The sequence below is a fragment of the Emydura macquarii genome, unplaced genomic scaffold (genome assembly GCF_026122565.2).
Source record: "Emydura macquarii macquarii isolate MOO-44397 ecotype Brisbane River unplaced genomic scaffold, CSIRO-AGI_Emac_v2 contig_2636, whole genome shotgun sequence".
Lineage (NCBI taxonomy): Eukaryota > Metazoa > Chordata > Testudines > Chelidae > Emydura > Emydura macquarii.
The window spans coordinates 45297962-45315080 of NW_027132773.1; the positions used below are offsets into that span (position 1 = coordinate 45297962).

Below are 17119 nucleotides of genomic sequence, written 5' to 3' on the forward strand. Positions count from 1 at the left end.
TAGAGGAGCAAAGGAAAAGGCCTTGTGGTCCCTGAAGTCTGTGCTGGTCAGAGGAATGGTATTTTGTGTTACTTTGAGAGTTTTATGTTTGAATTAATAAACTGTGCCCTGAGACATGGGCCTGAAATAGACTTTGGGCATGCAGTAGTCCTTGCTGGGGTGGGGTGACAAGCAGTTTATAATGTGCTAGTATTTATCACAGATGTCTAACTACTACTGGTTCCTAAATATTGCCGAGAAAAGGGGGAAAGAATAAAGGAGAAATGGGTCCATGGAGGGTGAAATGAACAGAACACATAGGAATGAGAGGAAGACTGAAAGGAAGAGGAAAAATTAGACAGTGAATTACTGCCTCAGACTGAGTCATGATCAGGACATAAAATATGTCCTTGTTTTAACCTGGCATATAATCAGTTTCTCACAGCAATGTGTGATAATGTGGGATCATGGATAGGAAGGGATAAGGCCCATAAGACAATCTCTATTAAGATGTGAACAACTCTATGAAGATGTTTGAGGACTTCTGTTCTAGTGCTCCATCCGGTCTGTATTTACATGTCTCAATCTACACAGGGCTTCCGTTGCTGTTCTCTCACCCCCATTATGGAACTGGCACTCTTCTCTACATATGGTTAAGCTGGTCCAAATTTTTCCAATTCAATATTTGATTTGATTTTTCTTTTAAGTGGGGGAAACTTGTCATAAAAAATTGTCCTTTTTTGACCAACTGCAGAGTAGGTCAAACTTTTTTTTTTCAATATTTGAAACTTTTATTAAATTATAAATTTTGAAATTAAAAAAAATGAAAAGGATTTTTTTCAATGTTCCTCCCTTTTTCCCCCTCAGGGTCTATCAGATCATTACTGGGAAGTAGTTCCTGATTTAAGTTTTACTATTTCTCCCATCAGTCATTTTTTCTACAGAACTGCCTAAAAACTACTACAAATAATTATTAATGTTACTTTAAAACAATTTATCATAACCAAAGACAGTAAGATATAGCAAAACTCAGAAACACTAGATTTAAACAAAATGTATCATCATCATCTAGTAGTCAACAAAAGAAAAGCACTCAGCTATTTATGAAGAGTTGATGTTTCAGAGAGGATCTCCACCTACACATGGAAATATAGCCAAACAGCAGGAGCGCAGAATGTGAGAGACAATCAGGAAATAGACAGTCTGGGCACAATGTTATCTCAGAGAAACAGAAGAAGTATATATAAAAAGAGGTAGGTAGAAGTCTGAGCTGTCAACATAGGGAGGGTCGAGAGGATAATTTAAAACATCCTGAAAGGAAAATACAAGTTACGCATTCAGAAAAATAAAATATGGGATAATGGTCATTGAGTAAAAATAGAAGTATATAATTAAAGAGACTCTTACCGTGCCAGGTCGGGGGTATGGGATACGTCCTTCGTATTGTACCCATCGATGATCCACACTTTCTTTATGAGCATAAGGGCCATTAAAAACAGCTCTGATATCAGTCATGCTGTACACACAAACCGCAGAGCCCTTGAACACAGAGCTGAAAGAAATGAAGCATGTTTAGAAGCACCTTTTTAAATCTTCAGGACAGGCCTGATCCAAAACCCACTGAAGAGAAATAAATTACTTCCCCTAATTTTGATGGACTTTGGATCAAGTCCCATACCTGAGAATTATTATAACTGAGGGTGGTGCTAATTATATACAGTATAGATTACAACTTTGGCCTGATAAACTCTAATACATAATATAATTGTAAATTATCGTTTAAAGCTTTGGTCTGCTGGAGCCTAGGTTTGTTAACCTTTTGTGTTACCCTGTCAGCTCTGTGTTCCTGGGGAACCAGGGTGCAGTACTCAGCCTGTCTGACTCATGAAGGACTCCCACCCTCAGTCTCTGCTTGAACCAGAACTGATCAGAAGAAAGATTTACAAAAATCAATGAGAAGGCAGTGGGAGACACACCTAAACACCTCTGGACAAAGGTGACAGGATTAAGGCAACTCCCCTAGCCTCATTTGCATCGAAGATGTGACAAGTAAGCATCTCCATTAGCATACAGAATGGAATCCAGAGATTCCAAGGCATGGACCGCACTGAACTCTCGGACCAGAGAAGCAGGGAAGCACTGCATGATGGGGGATCTCTGCTCCCAATGTGAATGAAACCATGTGTGCACACCCACAACCCAGCAGTTATTAGACCAATTCTAGTAATGAACCCTCTATTGACATCCAAATACTGAATCTGCCTTCTTGCATTGTGAACTCCCTCGAAGGAAAACTGCCCATAGCCAGGAACAATCAGGTCCTATTGTCCATTCTAAAGAAAACGACTGTGGTATACTCCCTTGAGTCATCATTTACGCATAAACAAATCTAGTGTTCTCCCTTGAACCATTGCTTCTTCCTTACAAAAACCTGTACCCAAGTTCAAAACTCTGTTCTGATGTCTGCATCCAGGAGCTGCATCAGTTCCATGGGGATTAAATCTTTTCCTGACTTATTGTGTTGGTGGCTCTGACTGTCTTCAGCCGGCCGGACCCTCAGCTACAGCAATCACCTGGGACCCTCCCCCCTGACTGGTTCAAACTTCACAGAGTGGTCAGACTCCAACTCTCTCTCTCTCTCTCTCTCTTTTTAAATCCAGGTATAGCTTTCTAAACCTGATTTTTGTAATCAAATTTAAGCTAGATTTAATATTGTAACTGCTTTGCTTGTTTGGTTCTCCTTATAGGGCTATTACTATTATTATAACTTACATACCTGGCAATAAAATAACTTTTATAATCAAGCTGGTTGCCAGACACTCTCCAAACTTTGTTTACTCTTTCGTGTTCTCGGCTTCCCTATCTTACTCTGCAGCAGTGCTTCTCTTACCTAAGCTAAAGATCCTTGTAACACCCAAAAATCCTGTGGGGTTTTCTCATCAAGAGATTTACTACCAGAATAATTTTAATGTGAAAGTGGGGAGAGAGACATGCTGAACCTGTGGCATATAAGGGTGGCAGCTTGAAAGTGCTGTTCCACCCAGCCTGCTGAGTCCAGGGATATATAAAGGGTCACCTTGAAAGTGTTGATTGACCCAGTCCGTTCAGATGTGCTCTGTTAATCTGTGAATGTGTGTGTGTATATGTGGGTGTTTATCTGAGTCTGCGGCTGGAGGAACCCAGCCCTGAGAAACTTAGGTCCTGCAGGGTAGTTCCACTGGGAGGGGATTTGCAGAAGGGAGAAGTAAAGCTCCATTTGAAAACACAAGTGACACAAGCAGTACGTACATTGATGGAATTACAATACACACACATCCCAGGAAAATAACCTTAATAAATGAGTGCACCCCGAGGTAATGAGCAAATCTGGTAACATTTGGCCATCTGAAAAAAAATATCTTTTATCCTGGTGGATGAAGGGATGCAGAGATCTCTTATATCCTTATTATGATTAGGACTTTTGGGTGTGAATTATAGAAATAGAAGGACCGTCCATTAAATTCTGATTGCATTTGATGATCTGTATTTTAATTCTTCTACAGACAACCAGAGTATTAGAGAGGAAAGTGTTAGGAGCATTGTAAACCAAAAATGAATAAATAAAATGTTATGTGTCTTTTCTAACAAGGAAAGTTGAATTATCTAACCAAAACCAAACTGTAGACAAATGTGCTAATCCGATACTTTGTGTGACAAAATGGACAGTCATTCACTTCTGGATAGCTTCAATTGCTATGCAATCTCTTAGGGCAAGATCCCATAATGGGGTTCAATTTTTGTTCATTTGTTTTCTCAATTTTATGAAGGTGTGAAGAGGCCTTGTGGCATATGGCACTGATCCTATCAATATTGTAATAATTCATACTATTCTTATAGCTGACATTTACAGTGTCTTTCATCCTTTGGACACTGGACTGAGACCCAAGAGACCTGTGTTCTACTCCTGGCTCTGACACCAACCAGCTATGTGACCGTGGGCAAGTCAATTCACTCCTCTGTGTCACTCTCCCATCTTCACACCCTCCCCCCCTTTGGTTGTTCTATTTAGATTATAAACCCTTCAGGACAAGGACTCTCTTACTATGTGCCTGCCCTGCAATTAGCACAGTTGGGCCCCAATCTCAGTCACGGCCTCTATGTGCTACTGTAATACAAATCAATAAAAATAAAAACTATTACAAACTGGTACGGAAACTATATCTAGAATAACTGCATCACATTCTATCTGCAGTAGGTAGATTACATGACACACATAAACTACATTAACCATTATTAAAATGGGGAAATCAAACATGCAAAAGTAAGGAAATGTCCCCTTGTGCGTATGCATTATGATACTGACTTCAATTACATGATCAAACATTATTTTATCCCCAGGATCTCTGCCTCATTCAGTACACAGGATAGAGGCTGCTCACTTAATCTGCAGCTATTCAATATCTTGTTGTAACCTCATTGTTCAATGTGTGGCCTCTTTACCAAACACTAGTCAAACCGTGCTCTGAAAGCAGAATTATTAACTTCTTCATAGGATTTTCTATGGTATGCATCACTATAATATCTGAGGGCTTCACAAACATTAATTAATCTTCCAACCCCACTCCCCTCCTGTGGGGTGAGGGGGTATTATTTTATTACCATCCCTACATATAATGATGATGTGGCACAAAGACGTGTTTTATTGCTAAAAGTGACCTACATCTATATCATCTTGAGATGTGATATTGTTTGATCTAAAAGATAATCAGGGTCTGGCAGCAGATGAGAATGGATTTACTTCGATAGGAGATGATGGGTACTCTGTAAAGCTCATCACCTTTTTTGAATTTTGAAATTCAACATCTTGAAGATTTTTGTGAAAAATTCACCGTTTCTCAACCGACTCTTTTGAAAACCAGGTGCTTATTTGGATGTCTACATAAAGACTATGGGGCATAACTTTAGGCACACAATACGGCCCAGGGGATTAGAGGTCAGTCCTGCAGGTCTTATCCTGGCAAATTCCCTTTGACTTTAAGAGATTTTTGCCAGAGTGAGGCCTTCAGGATTGGATTCCAGGGGAAAATGTGACCCTGCACATACCTTGTCGTAGTGAAGACTCCATACACTAGAGGGTTTCTTTCATCTCTTGTGGAAAGTAAGAATATATCTTCTGTAAAATGGAAAAAGTTTCTTTTTATTAAACAGCCTATTAACATCGCCATATTTATTACCCTATCATTTGGAGCTTTCTAAACACAAAATTAATCCTTATGTTTGTTTGATTTTGAATTTTTGTCCTGTGAATTGTTCTGAATTTCTGATTTCCACCATCTGCTGTTTTCCATCTGGAATCAGCTGAACATCTCCCCAAATGGAAAAAGACGAGTAAAAAGAACAGAACATAATTCTGATCACACTTACACCAGCTGTAAATCAGCAGTAAAGTCAAAGGAGTTGCCCCCAGCATAAAACTGATGAGAGTGAGATCTGAACAAGAACCTGGGTTTCTGTAAATCTAAAACACAAAACTGATTACAGGACAAAATAGTAAAGATCAGTTCAACTTACGCAGCTCATCAAAATGTGTGTCCGCTCCCTCAGGCCCAGGTATCGAGCACACCAGTCTTGCTTTCAGGAAAGTTGTCCACTTGTTTATTAGGCTCCGTTGACCTCCCATATCATTCTAATTAAAAAGCAAAAAGTTCTGCTTAATGATTATTAGATTAAAATAAGGCACATTTACATAAGCATCTAACCTATCTGCTGATATCCTTCTGAGCAATGTTTTACAGGCCATATTTCTAATCCACCGTTTCTATATTTCAAGTAGAAAATGGATTAATGGGAAATGTTTAACACAAACATGTATCAAGATGATGATAACAGGTGCAGGAAGACCTGCTGCACTTAAGGTTGCATAATAGTTTTCTTTGTGACGTCATTTTTAGTTGCTCATGACCTTCGGACTTTCCGCTTTGGGGCTGAAATTTGAATGGTTTGGTATTATACCAATTGTGACTGTATTCTTTTACTCTTTGTGTCGAAAAAAAAAGCCCTGTTTGAAAAAATAAACTAAAAAAAAAGATTTTTCAAAGTTTGAGCATAACTGAAACTTTGAACCCTCATCCCTTTTTTTGTGTGTTTTTTTTACAGTTTATTTATTCAAACTGGCCATTTTTCAGCACAAAGAGAGTAAAAATACATTTCCCCCATTATCCAAAAATCTGTGTGCAAAGTTTATTTGAACACATCTGAAATATTCAAAGCCACATCTCTCCCAGCCATGTGGTCTCTTATTGTCAAGAGAGAGTCATTCTGCAATCACTGGTTCTCTAGGAATTGTCTTACAAACAGAAAAACGATGCAGCTCATTTGGGGTGGAGGTCCCAAAGGCAAATTAATTTACCTACCAATGGACATACATACTGTGCTGTTTGTTATGTGTACACAGTTCTCAGGGAGGTTTGTGGGTGGGCAAAATTTGGTCAAATTATTATAACCTACATCCTTGGTGAAGTATCCCTCTAAATTCCATTCTAGATAATTTCCCCTGAGTTACACTTATGGCACTAACAGATGATGCTCAAAGGTTTGGAGATTTTCTAAAGTATTGAGTATAAAAAAAGTGGGACACCGTAACCAAAACTGTTTCTAAAATATTAATTGTTTAACACAATGTACTCATCAGTTGTCAAAAAATGAAAAAAAGGAGTAGATTCTGGAATGAAGTTTTACATTTTTAAGGAGTCAACTGTAAGCACTTAGTGACTGGATGGTAACTATTACAGACATCCAGGAGCATGGTCTTAAATGTCAAAGTTCACTTCACAAGGAGTTGCTTTTCTCTGGTAATGCATTCTCAGTTAACTAACTGTTGACTCTCTTTTTTGTGTATTTGTTCCTTTTAAATATTTTTAGCTCACTTGCTCACATTTTTTTTTTGTTAATATATTGCCTTTTGAATCAAAGTTCTTACAAGAACTGTCACCTCTCTGCTTAATGTTCTAAAGTCCTCCACAACCCGTAGGTTTGCATCTAGCCAACAGATTTATTATACAGGTGTCAAAATTAGCAGCCTTAAGTGACTAGCAAAGCCTGTTCTGTATATGTGTGTTCTGTTCGGAGCTGCAACAGCTGAACATTCTGGCACAAGCAACCAACCACACATAAACAGTAAATAGCTCTGAGCTTTTCATGCACCTGGCAGTTCTGTTCACCTAAATTACATCTATCTTTTAAACCAGCATACTCTTATTAGCTCACAAATGGATGCTGCACATTTTCAAAAGACCATGAGTAGTTTCTAAAGGTTGGTTTGGGGTGGTGTTGGGGAAGCAATGGCTATTGGGCGTGGATCGGAAAAAAGACAACATTAAAGAGAATGTCTGACAAGATGAGAGTAGAATCTAGGCATTCTGCTGTTATTACAGTCTGGAAATTACATACACGTGGCTCAACAAACTCTTAAGCACCAACTTAACATTAAGCACATTAGTAGTCCCACTGAGTTCCTAAAGTTATGCACATGCTTAAGTATTTTGACCAGGGCTTCAGCAAGCCGCTGAACCTATGCTACGCATTGCCAATAATATTTTATTTCACATACAGAAACAAGGAGGAAAGTCAGCATCTTATGACCTGCCAGCTCTCCGTGGACTATCATCAAGTGCTCCATAAACCACGGGGTGAAAATTTCTAGTACACGAATTAGAAATGAAAGAAACCATCCACTCCTTTCTATTCATAACATCCTCTGTCCTCCAGCAGCAGCTCCTATGCCTCCCGGCACCTCTGGGTGAAAGAGTCAGTCGGAGACATGGGGGAATGTTTGTTTTTGAAAACATCAATGTATAGCTAACACTCAGTTCTTCGCCTCTTTTCCATCATATCTGAATGATGCAGTTTCTTTGCTTTTCTAATGCCTGCTCTGATAGCTTCCTGAAGGAGATTGAGCTGGAAAAGAGAAAGTAAAAATGGGGGTGTCGATTGAAAGGGGGCAGGAATTGATAAAGGTTGTAACTGCTCTATCTGCTGGTGGAATGAGCCCAGCCCATGCTCAGGAGCAGTCACCGTCTAGGAGTCGTTTTGGACATTCCTCTGCTCTTGGATTCTCAGGTAACAACAGTAGCAACTGCTGCTTTTGATATCTGTGCTTAGCTGAGTAAGTACAGCCTTTCCTCTGTGATGCAGACTTCGCCACAACTCTTCTACCTTCATCAGCCCTGGAAATTTGCTTGAAAATTTCAGCTACAACAGAACATCCTGACCCACCTGCTGACAGGAGTGCATTGGCATGTAGTGCCTTGCGAGCTACATAAGCTTCCATTTAAATTCATTGCATTGGTTCTGACCTACAAACCTGTGCCTGATACGAGAATGCATTGCCTTTAAAAATGCCTCACTTCCTATTCGATCCCTACAACATCTGAGAACATCTGAGGCACTTTTGCTGACAGTCCGTAGGTTCTCCTGAGTGAGGACTGAAGGTAGGGAGCTTTTGGTGTAGGATCCCCAATCCATCATAGCATCTTTGCAGGTCTATAGAGTCCTGTTCATAGCACTTCTTAGCCAAACATTTTTTTGAAGTTGCAGTGACACATGGAAGCAGGGGGAAGGGGGAGCATTTTATTCTGTTTGTCTTTTGTGGATCGTTTGATTTAACTGCACTTAATCATTGTCAGGTCCTCCAATGCTACCTCAGTGGGTAGCAGATCACTATATTAGCAAAGCCTTCAGAGGCTAGGTAAGCAGTAATTGGGAAGGGTGAAAGAGAAGGGAAGGGAGTAGTGACAGGAAAGAGAAAATTACAAAGTACAGGAGGAAGAATCCAGGAGAGGAGGAGACTATGCAGGTAGGAGAATAACAAGAAATAACTTGAAGTGGGGAGATAATCAATCAGATCCTCAGCATGTGTAAACCAGTATAGCTCCACTGATTGCAATGGAGATACACTGATTCACATCAGCTGAGGACGTGGCTCAACAATCCTAAAGAAATATGGCCTGTGGGAGTAAGGTAGTGAACAAAATAAAGGGGCTTTCACCAAAAGAAATAGATAGAGCGGAATGCAGAAGAATAGATACTGCCATGAGCTGAGACAATGGCAGGAGATGATGGGACAGGATGAATTGAAGTGTATGCGTAGAGAGGAGGAGGGGCAGGCAGAATACTCTAGTTTTTCATTTCTAAAAATAAGGCCAGACCAGTCACGCTACATGAGCAGCCCAAAGGTATCTGAAATCTTATCTCTAAGCATCACTGTCTATAGTTCCTGAGCCCACTGGCTTAGTAGTGTTTACAATAAACTTTGTTACATTGCAGAAGAAGGCACTTAAATCTGCATATTTCTTTCTCTATATAAATAAAGATTTAATTAGCACTTACTGCTTCTTAATCTCACAAGTTGTAACAGATACCAATACTTCCTCCTGAAATGCCTTTTTCTGTAATATAAAGAAGTGCCTGAAACTCTGCTACTTATGTGTATCTGGGAGTTAGAGGCAACTTTAGATACACTGCCAATTGGAAAGCAGATAGTTTACCTCGAGCCACCAGTCTGTTATATAAGACTAAAAACAAGCTAACTAGTGAAAATGGAAGCCTATTCATTGAGCTTTTAAAAAAGTTAAATTAATATATTGTAAGGCCACTGTGATCATCTAGGCTGAGCTCCTGATTACACAGGCCACAGAGTTTCCCCAAAATAGTGCGTATCTTTTAGAAAAAACGTCCACTCTTGATTTAAAAATTGCCAGTGATGGAGAATCCTCCACAACTTTTGATAAGTTGATCTAACGGTTAATTACCTTCAGTATTAAAAATGTATGCCTTATTTCCAATCTGAATTTGACTTGCTTCAACTTGGTACAGTACATTAAAGATATGGTAACTATTAGAGATGGTCAAAAAAATTGATGGAATCATTTTCTGTCATTAAAATACAGTTTCAATGAAATCAAGATGTTTTGCTGGAACGTGTCGATTGCAACAAAATTTTCAACAGGAAAAAGTCAAAGCTAACTCTTTCAGTCTTTTCTTTTTGTTTAGACAATGTTGAAATGCTTCATTTTGACTCCCATGTTTCAATTAATTTCATTTTGACTTTTAAAATATAAATTTGAATATACATTACATTATAATTATAATTTTTATATTATCAAAGTGATTTTTTTACCCTATCCATAATAAATATTTCAACATTATCTAAGTTAAGTGTTTCAAGGGTCAACTGATTTTTTTTTTTTAATTTCTTCCATGAGAAATTTGAGCTTTTTAGAACAAAACCAAATTTTGAAACATCAGAATTTTCTGTGGAATGGAAATTCCAATTTCTACCCATCTCTAGTGACTATTGAAATATTTGAGGCAACTTTGAAATTACTACAGGTGTACTGGGAAATATAGATGCCCTTGTGAAATCAAGAAGGCATGCTCTTCAAAAGACAAAATATAACATTTGTATAAGAGATTAAGGGCTGAATCTTGCAGATTTTATGTGAATAGTTCTACTGCTTTGCAAATCATATCTTAACAAACTAAAGGTCTGATTCAGCTCTCATTATAGTAAATAGAAGGACTCTCACTGACTTTAAAGGGAAATGGATCAGGCTTGAAAATCTGAGTCATAACTGACACAATTAAGAACTATTGCTTTTTGTACTGGGTTCATGTTGGAAACTGCAACTGATCTTCCTCATTCATGCCAACATCAAAATGTAAATGTAGATGCATTTCAAGCCCTTGCTTTCTGTCTACTAAATTAATAGGTCTCTTTATGATTAAAAATAAAGATAATTCTTTCTGATCTGCAATTTGCAAGTACCAGAACAAAATAAATATTTTTTCTAAACCACGTGGTTATAGGTAAGTTATCTGAGTGTTAACTTTGTTTGTAAGTAAAAGCTATCACGCCACTATTGATCTAGGAGGGTATGGATTAAAAATAAAATTAAATGGGACATTTTCTACAATCAGTTTAAGGAAATATTGTGATGATATTAATGTAGCTGAATCAAAATGCACAGATGAGTGCCTTGGAGTCCACTACACAGGAAAACAGATGGCAGAACAGCAAAAAAAAAAAAAAAAAAAAAACGTGCACCTTACAAATTCTTAATCTCTCATTTGGCTTGTAAGTAACATTGAATGCAAAAAAGGAAAATGCAATTTTTTGGGGGGAAACCACTAAACATTGAAGATGTCAGGAAATGTAATACATAAAACTTTAAAGATAGCAATTATCCTGAACAGCTGCATAAATCAAATCAGACAATGAATGGAATTCAAAGAAGGAGGCTATTAATTAGTGCCTGTGGCAAGATGAAAAAGGACCATCCAAACTGAATTCCTGGCATGAACAAAAGGAAATACCAGCAAACAAAGAAAAAAGAGCTGGAAATGCAGAAGATCCTGGAGCTCTAGCTAAGTGATAGATCCCCCCAAAACGAATAAAATCCCAAGCAACAGAGAGCTACACTATGGAAAAGTTTCCAGCAGACCAATAAAATTTTATCAAGAAACTGCCAACATTCTAATGTCAATGAACTTATGCCTCCAAATACACAGTTCCTTTGTGGCTCCCTACGTACTGCTGCCTAATATTTGTATTTCAGCAATGTCCAACTATGCGAGGTACTAGCCATATACAAGGAGACACAGTGCCTTCCTCCAAGAACTTTTTATCTTAGGGCCTGATCCAAAGCACAGTGAAGTCAATGGGAAGACTCCCATGATTTCAGTGGGCTCTAGATCATGCCCTAAGAAGATACGCAACACAGGAAGGATGGGAGAGAGAGAAAGATACAATACAAATATACACAGGTGTAAGCAAGGTCTGAGTGTCTGAGTGGCTCTCCCCTGCTCAGCCAGCTGAAAGGAGGGGCACTTTACTTGCATGGGCTCTGTATCTGCATAAGCACACCTAGGTGCTGAGCATGATGGGAAATGGTCAGTCTGTCTGGTATTGGGTTACAAATCCCGTTAGTGTTAACTGCAGGAGTAATGAAATGTCCTTCTATGGTATGAAAAATGGCAGCAGAACTATGTTTAGCCTGTTCTGATGAAAGATTCACTCTCATCTAAACAGAACTCTAGAATGCTAGAGCACTGTAAATGCAAGCAGGGAGGGGTGGGGTTGTTCTTGCTAAGGCTGTATTAGTCCTGACCAAGGGCTAACCTCAGGCACAGATTGACTATCTCATCCCACTGTTAAAAGGTAGAATTAATTATTCCTTTTGGAGTCTTTTTGTTTTGTTAAAAAGCAGCAGCTCTCTGCTCTTCTGGAAGCTGGATCTGTCTGTCCCAAGACGCGGAGCAGAGACAGAACTCCTATGTCAACAGGAGGGTTTCCCATGGGCCAAGAGCTGAAATCACTGGAACTGAAATTGCTGGGGAAACTGGGAAATTCTAAGGGACCAGCAGCAGAAGGGGCCTGCAAGTGGCGGGACCCAGCAGAGGGGGCTGATTGAGTCCTACAACGGAGATGTGGACATTGCAGCTGTGATGCTTGGTAGGTCAAGGGAAGGTGAGAAGGGAGAGGTGAAGGACATGCCCCACGTACTCTGGGGTGGGGTGTGTTCTGCTCATTATGTTTTTTAATTCTGCTTGTACTGTTTTCCCAAACCGGTGCTGTGTTATTTCCCTCCTTTTATTAAAAGGTTTATTTTCTACACTCAGATTCTGTGCTTGTGAAAGGGGAAGTATTTTGGGGGCACCCAGGGGATAGTGTGGATTTTTCCAGGTGACTGGGTAGAGGCTCGATTCAGATTGGTGTTGTATCATTGACAGGAATCCCTAGATATAGAACCTGGCCCTTGCTGCTGCCGCCTCTGTCTGTCAGAAGGGTTACACATGTATAACTATGAGGAAAGATGGCCATGTGGTTTAGACACTGGACTAGGCCTTGAGAGACCTGGGGTCAGTCCATGGCTCCCCGTGTGACTTCGGGCAAGTCACTTACTCTCTCTCGCTGTGCCTCAGTTTCCCACGGGGATAGATCTGTATTGTATATGTGTATATACTCCTTGGGGCAGGGACGGTTTCTCACCATGTGTTTGTACAGTGCTTAGCACCATGGGCCCCAACGCTGGCTGGGACTGCTACACGCTATCATACTACTATTATTAAAGAACATTTTAAAGAATATTAGAGAATATTCTTGGAGGAAACCCTTCGATATGTCAGACCCCAAAGAGTCTCACTCTTCCTTCAGGATAAGCCATTGCCCCTTGTGACTGAACCAGTGGGGCTTCAGCATTCCTGCTTCACACCATGAGAACTGTTCAGTGAGTCCAACTGAGATGGACTCTTGGTACAGACTCATCCTCTCTTCAGGGATTAACGCACCACACCAAGCACTTGCAGTGCCACTCAAGCAATGTTTTCAAAACAGTTGGGTGTATTAGTCCACTGGAACACAGCCTAGGAAGTCCTTAGGTTAACACAGAGAAATGTCAAGCTGCAGTGAACTCCACTTTCAGGCTGTGAGTGTCTCTCTCGGGCTTGGTCTACACTAAAGAGTTTTGTCAACAAAAGTCAGTTTTTGTCGACATAACAGTGCTGGTGTACACCCTGCCATCACACACCCGCTGACAAAACTGCCCTGTTTTTTCGACAAAATAAAACCACTTCAATGAGAGGTGAAGGGCTTTTGTCGGCAGAGCTAGGGCAACGCAGTGTCAATGTAGACACTCCGTCCCATTGCAGCGGTGGAAGGGCTGTCATTCTTGACAAGAAAGCCGGAGTGGCTGGCTCCCACTCCCTGCTGCCGCAAGCTCAGGGCAGCTGGTTCCTGGCTCCCAGCTGTGCCTGGCTCTCACCGGGACCGGCTTGCCGCCCGGCTTCCCAGAACACGGGTGGCTGCCACCTGGTTACCAGCTGTGCGCTGGGACCAGCCAGGACACTAGTGGCTGCAGCCTGCTACCCGGCTGGGGGCTGAGACCAGGCGGGACGTGGGTGGCTGCCGCCCGGTTCCCAGCTGTGTGCCGGGAGCAGGTGGGACTTGGTGGCTGCTGCACTCCTGGCTGGGACCGGAAAGTGGGAGGGGGGCAGCACACAAGGGAGCCCACGGGTCTCTCAGCTCCCCACACTGCCCCTTAGGTCGGTGGCAGTGCTCCTAGTGAGGACGCACTCCACTGACCTAAGGATAGCAGTGTGTACAACGGTGGCTGAAAGTCGACATATTATTTCAATTTATTTTTCTAGTGTATATAATGCCTCAATCTCACCTTCTTAGTCAGTTCCCAGGTGAGAAAACTCCCAGCTGCCTCCAGAAGCCAACACTTATCCGCTTCCTCAAACCTTCCAGTACCTGGTTCTCAAGCTGGGATCTCTTCTCTGCTTCCCTGCTGAGAACATTCATCCATTGAACACTGAACAGTCATTGAAGCTTGTACTGTGTCTCTGGACCCCTGGTTGATCTGGGTCAGTATCAGCCAATTCCTTAATGACGCTATTCATTCTATCCAGACAGGGAGGTGACACACACACACATCTTTTAGCCTGCCCTGGGAGCAAACGTAATCCTTTTCTCCCCACCAGGTAGCCAAAGTACAGGAGGGAAGTGGAGGATCCATAAAAAATATTACAAAATTCCTACTTTGTTACACTCCCTTCAGCACACCCAGCCAGTTCTGCCTCCTACCCACCCCCCAGAGGTGTCTGATCACTGATCAAGAGGATGCAAGAAAGATTTTTCTAGGCAGCTGTGCCAATGTCTAAAGTGGAGGAAGGGGACTCCTTGAACTCTCCTCCCGCTCTGTTAATTATTGTATGTAGTGCTGTAGTGCCTAGTGGTCCCATTCTACTAGGTGCAATACAAACACAGGGAGAGAGAGTCCCCACTGTGAAGAATTTACAACCTAACCAGACAACACAGACAAAGGTGGGAAGGGAAACGCAAACACAGAAATGAAGTGATCTGTCCAAAATCACATAGCAGGTCAACCACAGAGCCAGCAATGAACTTAGGCCTCCTGCTTCCCCATCTAAAACCCCCTCCACGGGACCATGCTGGCTCCATTATCTGATCCTGAGCAATGCCGTTTGTCATAAAAAGCACAAGGGAGGTTAAGCAGTAGGTTTAACTGTCTAAAATTATATAGTATGACCTCAATCACTCAATGAGCACAAAAACAGGGGTCCACCCTTGTAGAATCATTGCAGGCCTGGGGCCAATTTTAGGACCTCCTTGTTTAAGGGCTATTGTTAAATTAGACTTGATGGAGAAAGATGTAATTCTGGATATCAATATATGTCTAGGTACTAAAACAACAGGTAAACATGTCTTTATCAGGAGTGAAAACTACAGCAGCAGGAAAAGTGAAAGGAATTCAGTTTGAGCAAGCCACATCACCTATGGAAATGACCTCTGTCTGAACTGTGTGTGGGAGACACTACTATTTTAGCTTCGAGTTCCTGCCCCTCTCATAGATTGGCTGTTACTTCTTTAAGAGATGTAATTTACTCACAACAAATGTGCAGAACTATTACGTTCACCATGGAAAACTCGACTCTCATTTTAGAAAATATTTTCACATCACACCCAGCGTTTCCACTGAATTATTTTTGGATGTGTCCCAAAACTGGAAAGCCTGACCATACAGTAAGGAATCCTCTGGAATGGTTACCATACATACCAGAAAAACAGAGAGATCAATAGGCTTAGGTGAAGTGACGGAGATTACAATGGGTGTGTGTATTTTGGGAGACAAGTAAGCATGAATCAAAGCGCTAACAAACAGCATGTTCTTGGAGGTGCCAGGAACACTCAGTACTCATGTTGCAGTTCCACAACAGGCTTCTGCCAACATTTGATGCATTCTCAAATACTGCATAGAGACAGAGTGACATTGTCAGCAGTTATGGCTAATTCCCGATGACAAAGCAGCCCCGCAAAAGGCATCAGGAGATGGTAGAAATGGATTCCTGGTAACAGTGTTAACTGTTCAACTAGGAAAATATAATAAGCCAATCAGGAAATGATAATAATGCATCTTTCTGTCATTTAATCTCAGCCGTATCACCCAGCTTCATAAAATACTAACATTGTTATTTTGGTTTTGATAGAAGGAAGTCATTGGCTTCATCTAAAAGCCTCTTCAAACCTCATTAGTGGTTGTGTATTACGATGTTGTTTCCTCTGAGAGAGGATAGTCTCATATGAAGTGGAAGATATGTATTGAAGCAAACCAGAATTGAAGCAGTCTCTAGCAGAAACACTGCATACTGTCCTCTATACTCTTGTAACTAATTCTCACAGATGTGTGTCAGTTTTAACTCACTTGTGTATCATTTTCCATATTCTTTCTTCCAGGTCACTGATGATTAATGTAAAGAACACTGGGCTAATTCATTGCCTGTGGCACTCTACTTGTCAATATCTATTTACCACTACTCTTCTCTCTGACTAGCTTACTAAAGCTTGGTCTACACTAGCAATTTATATCGGTATAACTCAGTCACTTTGGGGTTATACCAACCTAACTCCCGGTGTAGACATTACTATGTCGAGAGGAGATGCCCTTCCATTGGCATAGAAAGTGTCTTCACTGAAACACTATACCAATATAAAGCCACTGCAGCTTTTTAAGTGTAGACAAGCCCTCAGCCACAAGTTATCTAATTATAGCCAGTTATTTATTAGTATCAAGGGTTCAGCAATACCATTGGTCTGGTCACGCTTAGTGACTTTATTGGGAGTTTCAAATGAGCAAAAGGTGATTGCAGAACTGGACAAGACTTTTATTCAGCACTCAATCAAAAGCCTTACTGAAGTTCAAGCATAGCCTGCTTATGCATTACCCCAGTCAGCTCTCATAGCTAACCTACTCAAAAGAGCCAACCACATGTCTTTGGCATGGCCACTTCTTTATAAATTCGTGTTCACTGTCTTTGACCAGCCTCTACGTCTCCCAGCATTCTCTTGTTTGGTCTCCAATACATAATTAAAACAAATTATTCAGTGTAAATAAATAAAACCTATTAAAATGACAGAGCAAAAAAAGATCTTCAAGTCATAAAACGTAACATACTTGTTCACAAAGCTACAGGACAATGTGGTGACTAGATGAGTCATGCAATGCAGTGTCCAATAGGAGACCTGGGTGTAAGTGGCTTATGTAGTTACACTGTGAACTATTCTTCTGAAGCATCTCAAAGA

The 17119-nt window shown here is 40.7% G+C and overlaps 1 protein-coding gene across 2 annotated transcripts in view; it reads right to left on the minus strand.

Annotated features, from left to right (window-relative positions):
* The window catches only part of SEMA3D (semaphorin 3D), a 197834-nt gene that overhangs the window by 36888 nt on the left and 143827 nt on the right, over positions 1-17119 (minus strand). For both annotated transcript variants that reach the window (XM_067564559.1, XM_067564560.1), the window contains exons 9-11: positions 5530-5644; positions 5062-5131; positions 1387-1531 (exon numbers count right to left, since the gene is read on the minus strand). In XM_067564559.1, the coding sequence (XP_067420660.1) occupies positions 1387-1531; positions 5062-5131; positions 5530-5644 (330 nt within the window). The remainder of the gene's footprint in view (positions 1-1386; positions 1532-5061; positions 5132-5529; positions 5645-17119) is intronic.